The sequence below is a fragment of the Anopheles stephensi genome, chromosome 3, assembly GCF_013141755.1.
Source record: "Anopheles stephensi strain Indian chromosome 3, UCI_ANSTEP_V1.0, whole genome shotgun sequence".
NCBI lineage: Eukaryota > Metazoa > Arthropoda > Insecta > Diptera > Culicidae > Anopheles > Anopheles stephensi.
This window is the reverse complement of record NC_050203.1, coordinates 73,306,384-73,321,606: the sequence shown is the minus strand read 5'-3', so window position 1 is coordinate 73,321,606 and position 15,223 is coordinate 73,306,384. Positions and strand designations below refer to the sequence as shown.

The 15,223-nt window shown below is 46.2% G+C and overlaps 1 protein-coding gene across 10 annotated transcripts in view; it reads right to left on the bottom strand.

Annotated features, from left to right (window-relative positions):
- LOC118510673 (rap1 GTPase-activating protein 1) overlaps positions 1-15,223 on the bottom strand; it is a 169,045-nt gene that overhangs the window by 61,399 nt on the left and 92,423 nt on the right. For all 10 annotated transcript variants that reach the window (XM_036052821.1, XM_036052820.1, XM_036052824.1 and 7 more), the window contains one exon: positions 5,212-5,422. In XM_036052821.1, coding sequence (XP_035908714.1) covers positions 5,212-5,422 — 211 coding nt within the window. The remainder of the gene's footprint in view (positions 1-5,211; positions 5,423-15,223) is intronic.

The following is a 15,223-nucleotide window of genomic DNA, read 5'->3' as shown; positions in this document are numbered from 1 at the left end:
CACAACCCACCATTTTGACACGGGAGTCAATCGTTACAACACTGCGTCATAATGGCCCGCGCCTTCTCGGCGTTAGAGACCGGGCCTGTTGCTGTGAAGGTCCTAAAGTGCGAGTTCCGGACTTCTCGCAACACCGGAGGCAATGAAGTGTCGACGTGTCGTGCTTTTATGTTTGCCAGATGTTGAAAGGCCGTGCGTATGTGCACCCCCCCACAGGATTCTTAAGCGGCGCACCCGATCTACCCGCAAGCCGATGGGTGGCATATTGTTGACGTGCATACGCAATGCGTTTTTTTTCTTTCCTTTACATCTCCGCTGCTTGAGTTATTTCTTCGAGGCGCTTTACGCAGTCTGTTGGCGGTGGATTTAAAGAACTCGCACCCGTTTTTTTTTCTTCTCCTTCTTGGACGAGATATTGAGTACCTCCTGCCGGAAGATTATGAGTTTTTGATCGGTTTCGAAGCGTATTCTTGTTTTGTTTGGTCTCCCTTTTCGGGGTGTGACCAGCTTATGTTGGTGAGCTTACACGTAAGCGGAAAGCCCACAGAGAGCAAAAAAAAAAAACCAGAGCGTGAACCGGCGGGCGAGGTGTTACATTTTCTATTATTCTTGGCTCAAGGCTAATGAATCGTTAACCAACAATTGGAGCAATCGGGGAGAGGTTGTTTTCATCCTACTACTTTTTTATGCCTTAAGGCATTTATTTTGACATCTGTTTTAGGGGATTCCGGTGTGTTTTTGTGCGTTCGTCGTCTTTTAATTCCTCTTACGTTTTTGTTTATTCGACCGACACTTACTACTGCGTTTTTTGGGATAACATGTCGGTGATCATTTATCATGAAACAAGGTCAGGCCCTTCTCCCTGCCGGAGGAGATGGTGCCTCAAAATTTCTTCCCTTTCGAGGCGCGACCATTCGTGCCATCAATAATCGTGGATGGCCCGTAAAAATCTCACCAACAGCAAAACAGTTTGTAACGGATTTTTCACTCTCCGCCATAAAACTGGCCCCGAACAAACACTCATACTTCAGTGTGAGTGGATCGGGCACCCGCAAAATCCCGCCAGCTATAGTGTCTCTCGGAACGAAAACAAAACGACACACCGGTTGCCAGCGCCGGCATCGATGAGTGGGAACAACCCCTTTTGGTGCAGCCGAGAGAAAAACTGCATCCCAAAGGCACACACACACACACACGCGGGGTGGATGAGGAATTTGGGAACAAAAATCGACACATCGAGAGGAGAGGAGTCGTAAAATTTTATGACTGTTTTTTTGAAAAACAACACCGTTCCTCGAGGGTCGTTTGGAACAGTTTCAATAAGCGTTCCGAACGTGCGGTCCCTGACGACAGCTCCAGCGCTGGTAGTTTATCAATCGCGGCACGCACCCGGCTAGCCGGCTTTTGAGTCAATTTAGAAATATGAAAACAATTTGAAAAATTTTAATCCTTCCACCCTGGACACCCCGCAAGCCCTGGGGTTTATGACTCTTTATGACACCATCGCCATCGTTCCCCGTTGCCATGCCGACAGACACGACACTGGTCGCAGCTGTTCGAGCGACTTGCACTTCTTTGTGCACGGTGCGCAATTGTAAAGCCATCACAAATCAAAGCTCTTGAATTGCATGCGCGTTCAACACGAACTGAACACAAATTATCCATTCCCAATTCCTGGCATGCGCGACGCGAAAGGTTAAACCGTTTTGAGGAAAATTTATTTCCCCTCTCACGACATGGGTTGGCTAGGGAACGCGTGTTTCCACGCGTGGTTTTTCCGTCCGGGAAGAGCAGATTTATGGATTTATGGAGCCCAAGCGGTCTTCTTGCCTGTGCGAGCTCACGCTTATGCCGCCACCAACGCGACTAGTATTCCCGGCCCGATTATGCCCGAGAGAGTGGAACGAATGCGAAGAAAAAGGTGGAAGCGGACATTGCATGACCGTCCGTTTGCCGAATGTGGCTTCCGATCCATCTTCCGGAACAGGTGGGAACATATTTCCACCGGTTCCCTCTCCCAAAGCTCCTCCCTAACCTAATTTCACCTTCTCGCCTTCGTTCGAGTGGCAGCAATTCAATCAAAAATGATAAACGGGGCACACGGGCAAGCAAGCAAAAAAAAAAGTTCACGGGAATTGGTGTCTCGGTTTTGCGTGCTCGTGGTCTCTTCCGTTGTTGTTTGAGTGAAGATATATTAAATAGGACCGTTTTGCTTAATAAAGACTGCAAAAGAAGCTGTTACATGTGTAATTTTGGTGTTATTTTATTGTGATTGCATACCTTCAGGCGCTTTTTAAATAAAAGATTAGTAAACGTTCGCCTAAATTTATGTAATTTATTTTATAAATTTAACATCGCAACAAGACAGACAAGCAGCAGACAAGAAAAGACTTCTGCTTCTTTATTGCAACTCGTATCCAGCAAGGAAAACACACACCCATAAGGACGCGTAAGGGCACAATCACGATTACGGCTTGGTAAAGACAATTTACCACGGCAACCACGGCAGCGTTGGCGTTTGCCGTCGTTTGTCTGGTGAAGAAAAATTGGAAAATGTGATCGTTTATATTCTCATCACCGTGTCGCCGAGAAGCCAGCCACAGCACACACACACACAATGCTGGCGGTGCTTGCCGTTACCATCATTTATCAATCGTTCCATCGTTCATCTGCGCCCACCCGCTCACACACGCTGTATCGTTTATTGAATTTTCCGCCAAATAAATAAAAAAGGGAAAAGAAAAGCGCTCTACAGGTTGGGAAAACCCCCCCACTGCCAGGTAGCAAGAAAAACACATAACGACAATCGGCAGCTCTGCACAACACATCCTCCCAACAACAACAACAACAAAAAAACCCTCCTCGGGAAGCACCTTCCAATATGCTTAGTCATGGAGAAAATTGGAGATTCCTTGGAGTGTCGCAACCCCGTTGCTGTTGGCTCGAGAGCATGTTGGTAAGAAATATTGCCGGCATAACGGGGTGCTCGCTCGCTTTCGTGTTCAATGGACGTATTTTAAAAGCACCTTCCGAACACAAGAAAGCTTGCAGTACTTCGCAATACCACAAAAACCACCAAAATAGAATAAATCCACTCAGAAGACTCTCTCGTGGACCTTTTTCGTTTTCTGAGCGCTTCTAATCCGATTTCAACTCAGCTGCTGCTAATCACCCTTAAACTTACTTCCCTTTCGGGGGTTTTTCGGAAAATAATCCTTTTCCCTTGCCGCCGGACGGCTCAGTATCGATTTCAAACGAGACAAGCTGTGGTTCCTCCCGATTGCAACAGATTGCTCGACACGATGGATTGTAAAACCGGAGCGCTTCCGTTTCGTACGATATCGCTCGGCGGAAACTGTTCCGAAATGAGGTTAGCGAACCGATTTATCCTTCCCCACCCAGCCCGGCAAGGTGGAGTGGGGGGAGAGAAACGAAGTGTTCCAACAGTAGCCAAATCTGACCAAAGTGAGCCTCGCGAGTGGTGCTGCCACCATTCGATTGACATTGAAATATGCGGTGGAGCACATCTCATTGGGCACGCACGCGCCTTCATATCGGAAAATAAAAAGCTACTCGAAAAAAACAGGTCTGGGTGCGACCTTACCATAGATCCCGCGTCTCGGCATGCATTTGTGTTTGCCTTGAGCTATATAAAACCAACAAAACAAATGTTTTTCGAGACCTGGTCTGCGGCCATCGAAAGGTGCGAAGTTTGTTGGAAGGAAAAAGAGCAACAGCAGCATATTATAAAACTCGAATGCGTTTCCTTTCTTCCTATTCGCTTTTCACGCACCGCTGGGCTTGTGCCATGTTGAGACATTGAACCGAGGCGCGCGCTCGCCTGTCCGCCGAACCGTGGCTTCTAAAACCCCTCAACTTTAAATCAATGTCAGCCGAAGGTACATCTCGGCTAAATGAAAACTATCAGTGTGCAACACGAAACTTAACAACATCGCGTTTATCGCTTTACGATTGTGGGTACATGCGCCTCAAACCCCGGGAGGGTTTTATGAGGTACAAGGAACGGCGCGCGATGCTTGTCCTGATTTCCTACAAGGAACGACCGGATCATCGATCAGTGGACGGGACTGGCAAGTGCGCAGCCTATACTGCTCGAGGTTATGCTCGAGGACGGCGTTGAGACCCCGCTCTAGAATCAGAATCATCAGACATCAGTCGTAATACGAATCATAGCGTAGTGTTCGATTCTCCAAATAGAATTCTGAGAATAAATTATAGATATCCAGTATGTTGATCACTCCAGGTCCAGGTCTATCAGAGATGTTATTTGGACTCAGAATCTTATTCAATGTCCAATGACCAGACTTTGATAGATACAGCATTTAATATTCCAGAGTTGAAGTTATCGCAATATTTCTGATCGACCTAAAGGAGCTTATGGTGAAGTTGTTCAACAATTCCTCGAGCTCTCACCGAACCTGTCCTACTCTTTTTTTATCGTACACACCAGAGTTCTAGAGCATGGCCTCCAGGGGAAAAGGGCACACGTGTAACGTCTTTAGCCGGTTACTGCTACACCTCATTAGGCAAAAGCGTATAATCGTACCCCAAGACGATGGCGACACAGAAAACACACGACCGATAACAGGCACACAAGGATAAGACAACTTTACAGCCGGAACCCAGTAAACCGCCATCGACAGTCGCATGTCATAAATGCACATTCGTTAAATAGTTCAGCCAGGCGCACTGAACCGCAACAACGAACAACTACTCGAAGGTCGCAAAACACTTGCTGGTGGTGACCAATTTCAACTTGGCTCGTGCCGGCGGTCATCGCGTGTCCTCACTATCACGTTGGAAAGAAAGTGGAAGTAAACTTCTTATAACCTAGCGACCGATCAAGTGTGCATAGCCATAAACCGTCAAATTGTGCAACCTCGAGTTGCACCATATTTTCATAAACGAATATGCAAGCTGCAACACGACGCCGATGACGTTCCGTTATTCCCTCCATTAAAAAGTGTGGCGCACGTGAGTGAATAAATTACGGAGCTCGTCCCTGGTTGCTCCTTCCCATCTGCAAGGGATCTCTTCGTGCACGTTCTTCTTGATGCGACCGAAAAATAATTAAAAACGTATAACTTTCAAGTGGCGGAAAGGCTTAACCATAATAATTCGAACCGAAAACGGTCGAGGGTGAAGATGGAGAGCACGCGTGGGGAGAAAAGAAAAGGGGGATAGACGCACCTGTGTGAAGTACGATGGTAGTACGCAGCGCTGGTCATCCAGACGCGAGCTTTGGACGCGTTCGAGCAGTTCGAACAGGTCGTGTGTTGCGCCGCGCAACCGATCCGGGCTCGTGGTGGCGCTCTTGCTGCTCGGCGCAGTGGTGGTCGCGGACAGACCATTCTGTTTCGCGTTTGCCGCTGCCGTCGTCCACCCGCCCATATGTTGACGCCTGTTGGAAAAGGAAAAGGAAAAACGGTGAGTCAATTACAGCAGCAGTAGCGCGTTTAATGTGATATTAATTATGTTTTATCTACGCTGGTCACAACTAAAACCGCCACCATCTTCCGAACTAGACTTCGGACGAACTCTACAGCACCCTCCTTTTCGGTAGACGAATGTCACAAGCCGGCAGAAAGCATCCTTCACGTTTTCCCAAGCGTTTTAAACTGGCAATGATTGATCGTGTTTATTGTCGCTTTCGTTTGGCTCTGACGTCCCTCCACCCAAAGCATGCCTCAGATGACTAATTGATGCCGCTTCAACGACGAGTTGTCTCGTGGTGGTCACTCGATCGGGCTGCCAGTAAACTGGTTCCAATTTGAACAACTGACCGCTGCTGCTGTTCAGTTCTGTCGATCATTATTACATCTACATCCGAAAGACCCACCCCAAAACGGTCGCGGTTGCTGTCGGCCGGTATCGGATTAGAACAAATTAATTTAATCGCGTCCAAGTTCGGGCAGCAGCCGTTTGCTGACAACCTTAACTGGTTGGCCACACACACACACACAACCGAAGTGGGTGCCACGATTAATGATCATTTACCGATGCTGATTAATTGTTACACATGCCGTGGAGTTGTTCGATTGTTTGGGAGACGCGAGTCGGTAAGAAAAATGAAATGGCCACTCGCGTATCACGTTACTGCGCGCGGTCCGCAAAAGGCAGCAAACCGGGATGCAACTAGATGCAACAAAATGCGACTTTAATTGGACGACGATGATGTATGGGATGGCGTCGGTTTCAGCCAGAGGACAGATCGAGATCGAGGGAGGAACTCTAGGACTCCTAGCCCAACTAGCCGCTTGATTGATGATGTTTTGATAAGAAGCAACAGGCGGTAGCAAGTCCACACAGTAGTATTGTAGCTCTGAGAGAATTAATTTTAATAAAGCGCACATAAATAATGAGGGTGTAATAAATTTAAATCTAGCTGCTAAATGCTAAATATCAATTTCCAACGCCAAGACTTACGATCTCCAATCGGACAACAAAGGTTACAACAAATCAAACTGTGTTATTGTAATGTTCATGGTCCAAAGTGAGTGACCACTTCAACTAGCGATGAAAAAAAAGCCGTTTTTAATACGGAAAATCCGTTAATCCCTCTTAAGCATTCATTATCGAAGGTGTAATAAAGTTCAAAAACTCGATCCTTGATACCATACCCTTCGGATGCAGATCCGGATGAGCAGGACACATGCACACACACACTCTCTCTCTCTCTCTCTCTCTCTCTCTCTCCCTCACAGAACTCAAGTATCATCGAGTAAATCCTGTTCAAATTAAGTCCAGCTCTAGAGTCCAGTGCTAGACCAGGCCAGTGCTTGACAGACCCCAAAAAGAATAGCAGGACAAAGAGGAAATAGCACTCGAGCGGGAACAACACACAGCCAGGGCTGTTTATTATTGTTGATGTTGCTGCTGTCAGTTGTGCTAAGTGTGTGTGCTCCTATGTGTCTAGGTGTGTGTGATTTATTCATAATCAACATAAGAGTGCGCGACGATGACAAAATGATTTATGCAGCGTATTCACCGTTGCATCCGGACCACCCTTTTTTAGCTGTTCTGAGTCCTGTGAAGGACATTCAGCATGGAAACGTGTGCCTGTGTGTGTATGTATGTGTCCGATTTGCTGGTGTGTAAGCCAGTTGTAATGCTCGTAAGTGAGCATCCCCCTTTTCGATGCTCACCCCGTCCGAGGTCCGAGAGCATGTACGACGGAAAAAAAATCCGCTTCGCCCCTACTTTAACGGAACGGGGTGGTTTCGATGCAAATAGATCATTTTGTGTTTGAAAGCAAACACAGGGAAACAATTTTCATAATCACCAACACCATATTGCAATGCTTGAAGCACGTGTTGTGGGGCCCGCTCGGCGAACGTTTGGTCAAAATAGGGAAAACGGCAAAGTGAGCATCGAAATATGATCACCCGTCAGTCCCTGCTGCAGGACGAAGCAGCCTTCCGACGCACACCGAAATGGCTAATGAAATTCAATTCATCCCGGAACCGAAATCATAACCCTTTTTTCTGCCACCGCGTGCTGTGAGGTTTGAAACAAAAGGGGGAGGGTGCGGGGGCTTGGGAGGTGGAAAGCTTTTTATTTCTGTGCCGTTGTCCTTGTTAACCCGGAAACACTGACACAAACTGGCTAGCATTCCGGGAAATTTTCCAACCGAACGTTTTTTGGACGGGTACAATGTTCCGACACAGCCCATTTCGGCCTCACTCGGGAAGTGGGCATGTCGGCGCAAACGGTGCCCAGTATCCATTCTTCGGACAGGTCGGTTTGATGTTGGTTTATGGGCAGGGGTTACCAGAGTGCTCTCAGCTTCATTCCACCAGGTATGGGGCGCGCACTCGACCAAGATCATCTGCATATTTTGAATTGCACTCTTCGGTGGTGCGCCTCCGACTTGTATTCCATACTAACGCTCCACAGCTCCTATCGCTCTCATCGCCCGCCGGAACCCACTTGAATGCAGCATCATTTTGCTTCATCGCATTTCACCGTGACCATTGGCCGGTTCTGGGGGGGGGGGGGGTTCTTCACCGGAAACAAGAAGGTGGGCGGAACATTTCCTAGATTCTCTTCGCTCCATTCATTCGTACGCACCCGGGACGCGTCCGTGTTCGTTGTGCACTGTTGCATAACAACCGGGTCAGTCTGGATTCCGAGGTCCGATTTATCAGCCCCACACGGGAGTCGAGTCGGTGGTGCCGCCTTCCTAATGGGAGCCTGGGAATATTCAAATATGTTTCACCCAGCTTCACCGACTGACAAGCGGTACGGTGGTTAGCAGCAATGCATCTGACAGGCGGCTCGAGCAGAATACGGACGCTTGTTCCAGGTGTGTGTGTGTGTCCATCCCTTTAACCCCTCGTTGATACCGGAAGTGTACGGTCACTTGCTCACTTTTACGGTATGTGCAAAATTTATCTCAACCCCTTTTTTTATGGAGTTTTGCTCTTCTTGCAATACATGCACAACACCCATCGGGTGGTGGTGTTGACTGAAGCGGTGGGCTTTGACATTATCCGCACTGAATCATTGTAGCGCGATTGCAACCCTCCCGGAAGGTGTTACCGCCACGCCATAATGTTGATCAAACAAATGCAAGCAAACATCGTAAAATATTTGCCTAAATAGAATTGTTTTCGGGCTGAAGTGTGCATCTTACTAGTGGTTGGATTGCATTGTACGCGTTTTGGGGTTGCAAATGAATTCTGCAAACAGCAATTCCCATAAAACGTAAAATATGATTGAATTTTTAGCATAAATTAGTAATTTAGGAAGAAATAAATTAAGGCGTAGTTCCCTGGTTCCGGTTCGCCTCTCGTTACCCTTCTGTGCTCTTGACATTACCTACCAGGACCTCCGAGATTGCCCTGTCCCTGTGAGAAGGGGTGTTCAGCCACAACCTCTCCCAATTTGCATTCTGATGTACGTTCCGTTTTTTTCCGAAATGAACTTTTTAATTTCTACTGATCCAATCTAAACACCATCTCGGATCGGTCTCTGGATGACACGACCCGGAGCCTCTCACGACCCTCTCAACTCGGGTCGGGTGTACGGCCGAGCGAGGGGTGCTGTCCCATTTGCTAACTGTTTTGCATAAATCTAATGTGCCCACCCGGAATGTATGCAACAATGCGTATCGCACACGTTACACGCAACACGGTACCCGAATGCAGTGAACTGTGTGTACGATTCTTTTGGCAGGCTTAATTTAAACAAACGCATTGAAATGTATGCACTTAAGCAAACAACACCCGTAACATTGCGGACTGTGTGTGTGTGTGTGTCTGTTTTGGGATGTTCCAGTCGAATGGTGTAACAGATCAATTTCTAGATAAATATGCCACAAGTAGCATTAAATTAGCTAACCTTTATGGTTTGAGGAAGGATTAGACGGCAGTACGATTTGACTTTTAATTGTTTTATTAAAGTTAAGGATTTTTATATATGACCATGGACACCATGGACAAAATTATGGAAGAGCCCAATTAGACTTGTAGGTTTTTAAATATTTTGGTAATGATTTTCATTATAAAATATTTAAATATTTTTTTAGAAATTCGTGCACTACTGCTCTTAATTCCTTTATGAGTCCTTTATGAATTAACCATAAAAAAATAAAAAAAATCATATCTTGTACACATCAAACCACCATAAAACAAAACATTAATTCTCTTCATCCAGTGTCTGTTCAATTTGTCGAATCTCCTTCCTTCCCTATTGCGCAGAATTATTCGTTTTTTTTCTCTCTCTCGCTGTGGCCAGCTTAAGGTCGCTTAGAACGAATTAAGCCTCCACAACTACCTTTGCCACCCGGTGGGAGGTGGTGTGATGAAATGTTCCAAACCAATCCGAGATAATCTCTTCATTCTATCTATTCTTTGACCGTCAATCCAAACACCGGGTGCTGATGAGTTCATCCCCGGCGCACCCGACTGGCCGATTTTCATAGCCAGTTGCTGGAAGGGATCAGCGCCGTTTTTAATACACACGCAGCAAAAGTATTAGGATTTACACTCATCACCCCATCATCAGCCCGCTTGTGCGAGGACTAGCCGACGAGCGCACGCTTCTACATCCGACCGAACGTGTTCGCCCTCGAACCCGTTGAATGAGGTTCAGTCGTTACGGTTGGGTGAACAGATTGAAACGTAACGCGTAACGTTACAGCGCCGATCGTACAGCTTGTTCACCAATTGATGATGACGCGCGCGCACGCACGCTCGAGCCGTCGTGGCCTCGAAGATGCGATGCGAGGTTATGTGCCATCGATTGTTGTTGTGCAGTTTGATTTTAATTTAATTATTTTTACGCTAGCACAGGCAGCGATGTGCGGTGCCGGTTGCCGCGGTTCTAACCGGTGGTATAAGAAAAGCGGGGTTTGTAACAAGGCAGCGATCAAGGGTGCTTCCAGCAGAAAAAAAAGATGTCTTCCGGTGTTCCGGGTGCGATGGGAGAAGAGGATTTTTCTTCTTGTAATCGTTAGTACGAGAAAAAAAAACGACGTTAAAACTGCGACGTTTCATCCCACATCGTTTCAGTGCGGATCATCTTACAGGGGTTTTCAGTTGATAAAGCATATCACCTACTCTTGATGATATATCTTGACCAAATGAGTCATAAATTGTAGCACATTTTAACACAACAATAAGTGTGCCATGACCGGTTAAATACTGAATTTTTGAAAGAAGCAAACGAACAAATCCATCTTCAGGAATCACAGCTTGTATATCTTCTAGTTCGACGAGGCGTTTGTGATTGTTGTGTATTGAAGCGATCCTTTATCGCATTTTTTTACAGTAAAGTCTTCTTCATGCTTTCATACTTCCGAGCTTAGCATTTGAATAGGACAAACGTTTGGTTTTTGGTGAGCCATACTTTAGCCATAAAATCTACCTCCGTTGCTATAAGAGTTATAGAATCTTTCCTATATCAACTGAAACACCCTGCAAACTACCGATCATAATGGGCATGTGTGGGAAGGGAAGAAAAATCAATAATTCAATCTTGTTTGCAGATCGCGATACACGTCAAAGGTTACACATCGCACCATGAAGCTTCTGACCTGGTTTAAACACACGCACACAAACATCCGCGGAGCGCAATTAACAACGCAAAGTAAACACTAAATCAATGCTAACGTATATGACCTTCTCGTGGGGGTTACGATCGAGCAAAAAAAACCGATGCATCAACCATTTGAAATACAAATTAAAGTGCAGTAAGAAAACGATCCGATGCGGAGGAAATGACCGTCCGCCACACGAAAGGATAATAATTAAAATCAATCCCAATGCCATAAAACAATGATTGTCCAGGGTCAAAGTGGCGCTTAAACTCTGGCCTGATGCGAGGCTTGTAAATAGTTCCTTCGCTTGCACTAGGCGAGCGATGCGAAGCAAAACATTTACAATTGCAACTAGAGGCACACTGATTATGGGATGGGATTAGAAGGAAGAGAGATGATCATTATTTATTTACCAACATAAAAACCGACCGGGTTGTTTTGATTCCCATGATAGGTCCCTTCTATCTGGGGCTCCTCTAGCTTCTAACGAGAATCGATGGGTGTGTGTGTAAACATTTTGCAGAAAAGGAAAATCAATTTACCATTAACTATCCACGGCCGAAGACGATGGCGTAACGATCATCAAACATCAAAAGGAATATGCGGATACGGATGATATAAACAAATCCTTGCGGTTTGTCCTAGCCTTTCCCATCGTTTCCCCTTGATGCATCGTTGCATCAAAGGACCAAACACATCATACACCACAAAGCAACAAGATGCATCATTATATCGGACGACCGTTGCATCGTCTTCCACGCTCATTCTCCTCCAGTTCTCCCAGCGGGAGGCTGTGTTTTTGCATAATAGTTCATAAACCCGCACGATAATAACAATAAAAATTCGACACAACATATCGATCGTGTAATAACGGCTTACCACCGGCGGGTCGGTACCTTCCACGGAAAGCAAATTGCGGGTTCTCCGACCATTCTTCTCCCGCTTAATGATGGTAACGTCTTACCGTCACCGGTTCATCAACGAAGGGTGACACCGAACGGGCAGAAGGAGAACGAGAAGAAATCGTCCCCTTGTTCGTCAACCTGAGAAGAATTCATGCCATTTCCATCATTTATCACCTGTACCTCATAAACGTCCTGCAAAAACGTTGGAAGCAAATCGCATCGCGGTCCTCCCCGAACTGGAAAACCCTTCAATGGTATAATAAGCCTCTTTTCCGCATCCCTTTCTAGCCTCGCGTACCGAATCCTTTCCGCGCATGCAAAACAACAATAAAGTGGTGAATTGTGTTTTGGGCTTTTCTTCGAGCTCAAGCCATCCCAGTTCCGCGGCGGGGTACCTTACACAAATACGCATGTGGGCTTTTAAAGAAAAGTCTCAAGGAGAAAGCGTAATTGTTTCACTTTCTGGCTGTACTGCGGCAGGACTTCATCACAAGAAAAGTGCCATTGTTGCGACACGGGAAGTTGACTTCCTTTCTTTTCTTTATCCTCAGCCGGGGGTCCGGGATTTAAGGCCGAGAAAAAAAGGGTGATCGTTTTCCATAATCGTGGGTAATGATTTTCCTGGTTAACAAATACCGAGCGCATGCATGATTTGGTCTAGATCGTCTAGCTCATCGCCCTCCTGCTCGTCAAGAAAAGCTGGGCAGGGTTGTGTCGTAAAATATTAAATCTAAACGTCGGGAGGGGGGACGGACCACATAAAGTTTAGCGTTTTAATGCTTCCTCGACAGTTGTGAACTTCAACAATGTACGGGTCTTTATGAGTAGTTCCAGCAATTAAATATTTCACACTCATAAAATGTTTCGTCATGAGCCTTATGCTTGCTTTACGAGCAGGTCCGACTTTACGAGGCCCTCGGCTGCCAAATTCTGGAAGTGCGAAAAACAGGCCGTCCTGTGGCTGGCAAAATGTTGGTCCACCTTCCGCATATAATCACAGTAAATCATTCACGCACAAGACGGCATTCCGAACCCGGCAGGAATGTGCCAACACATTGCATTCTTCCGCAATTCGCACAGCTGACCACCGGACCGACATCAGTTCCCGTTTTTGGGTTTCCTCCTCCGAGCTGCCCAATTATCCGAGTCCGAGCCCCGGCGAAGAAGAAGAAGAAACTTGGCCCAGTGAGAGAAGGCTAGCAGTCGGGGTAGCCAAAACAAAACCGAAATAGCCACCAAAAGAATGGGAACCGGAGCCAGAGAAAAATCATAAATCAAGATCTTTTAATAGCTCTGTAATAACAATGACTACGCACATATCCTCCTCCTCCTTCTGCGGGCCTTTTTCTTCCCTTCCCTCTTCGCAAAAACCCGGAAAACGAGGGAAGGAAATATACAAAGCAGCGCGTCCGACCAAATTTCCCACCGTGTGGCAACAATTTCACGGTACGCAACTCGCCAACTCGCCCGGTCGAAAGAACGCTTCCACCAAGATTAAGAGACAGTTCTTGGCTGTTTCTGCACGCGAGATTTGAATATCGGGCCGGTGGCCAAACCAAGGGGGAAAACCCGAAACAAAAAAACGAAAGCCCCGAAAAACAACTTTCACTAACCGATTTTCGGTCGCTCTGTGTGTGTGTGTGCTTTAGAGAAAGAATTTCTTTTTTTTCCCCCTATTAAGTTTCCGTGAGGTTTTCTTCGCGGGTTTCTCTCCATTCTTCAATTGTGTGTGCCACGCAGTTTATCGCGCATTTTTCACGGCGCCCTTGTTTAATACGTACCGGGGAATGGGGGAAAAAAAGGGGTGAATTTTCGCTCGGCGCCCCGGAACCACCGAAAAACGCAGTTCCCAAACGCGCATTCTTGTCAACGCATATGCTGCGCGCGCGTGATTTGCATTGTTTAAGGGAAAAAATTGTTTCCTAGGTAAAAGAAATGCTTCAAGAAGGGTTCTTCTTGTGAGGGGAAAGAAAAGGGCCATTTTAATAATTCTCGTTCTCGCGACGCTAATCGTGGAACAAGTTCCTTGCTCAATTTAAAAAAAAAATGCACCCCAACTGCTTTCGTCAATCAACCACTTACTGTTGCGTCTTGGTCGAAGTTGCGCTGTCCGCTACCCAAAGCCTCCCTCTTTGACAGACATTTTCCCTTAAATTTTCTTACCAATCAAAAACAACAACGGGAAGGGAAAGTTGTTTTCACGATGGGAAATTTGTTTTTCTTGACCGGATTGCATTTTTTCGCTCTCCTCGTAAGTGCCATCAATCGACGTTTCTCCTTTTGGCAGTCTGTGTCCGGTTTTTTTTTTTGCGATTTCCTAGGGGACAAAGACCCCTTAATCTTAATCTCTCGGTGCTGCTGCGCCCTTCAGATGACCATTTGAAGTTTGCTGGTTTAAAGCCGAGGGACCCGATGTACGATTTGAGCTTCCGAACGTCGGCGCATCGGATCACAGGCAACGGAATCGCCCTTGAAAGAGTCGCCGTCAGGAGTCCTCGATTCGTTTTCGGAGAACAAATCGATAAGTCATCCCCGCACAAGGCCTTTTCGGTTGGTTTTTTTGTTGTAGAAAATCCATTTTTCTTGCCGATGGACGTTTCCCTAAACGTGTCTTGGTAGCCAGCCGGGCGAGCGAAAGGCAAAAGTCAAGTGTCACTCTTGAAAAAAACGGTTACGCTATTGCCGGCCGCGTTTGCAACCACCAGCATAATTTGCGTGAGAAAATCTTCTCCGCGACGTTCAAGTTCGCTGTCGAACGATGTTTTATGGGTTTATTTTTGTATTTTTTAAGATGAAATAAAAACAGGACGAACAAAAGCGTTCCAAGGGCTTCCGGAAAGAAAGTTTGACATTTTGCAATGACGAAGTGTACTCAAGGACTCGAGGCCGAGACCGTCGGGGTGAGCAATGATGCAAATTTTGCGCACAGTCATTTTAATGGTGATTCTGGTTTAATGTGGTTTTAACATTTAGCATACACTTTGTCAATCAATTTTTACGACGCTTTTCCGGTTATTCCCCGGAATGGGCAACGAACAGAAGCAAATTAGCAAAATCCATTTTTCTTGGTCCTACAAGATTGCACCGAGACGTAGCGACATTAAAAAACTTCAAATTGCAGGGTTTGCTAGCTCTATTTTTAGGTAATTTTTAACTTGCGTTGAACTCGCCTGAAACTCGCCTTAAAGGCAAGGAAACAGTTTGTAAAGAAGATCTCTCAGATCTCTTTTTGATACGAGATGGATATCTGTCTTTC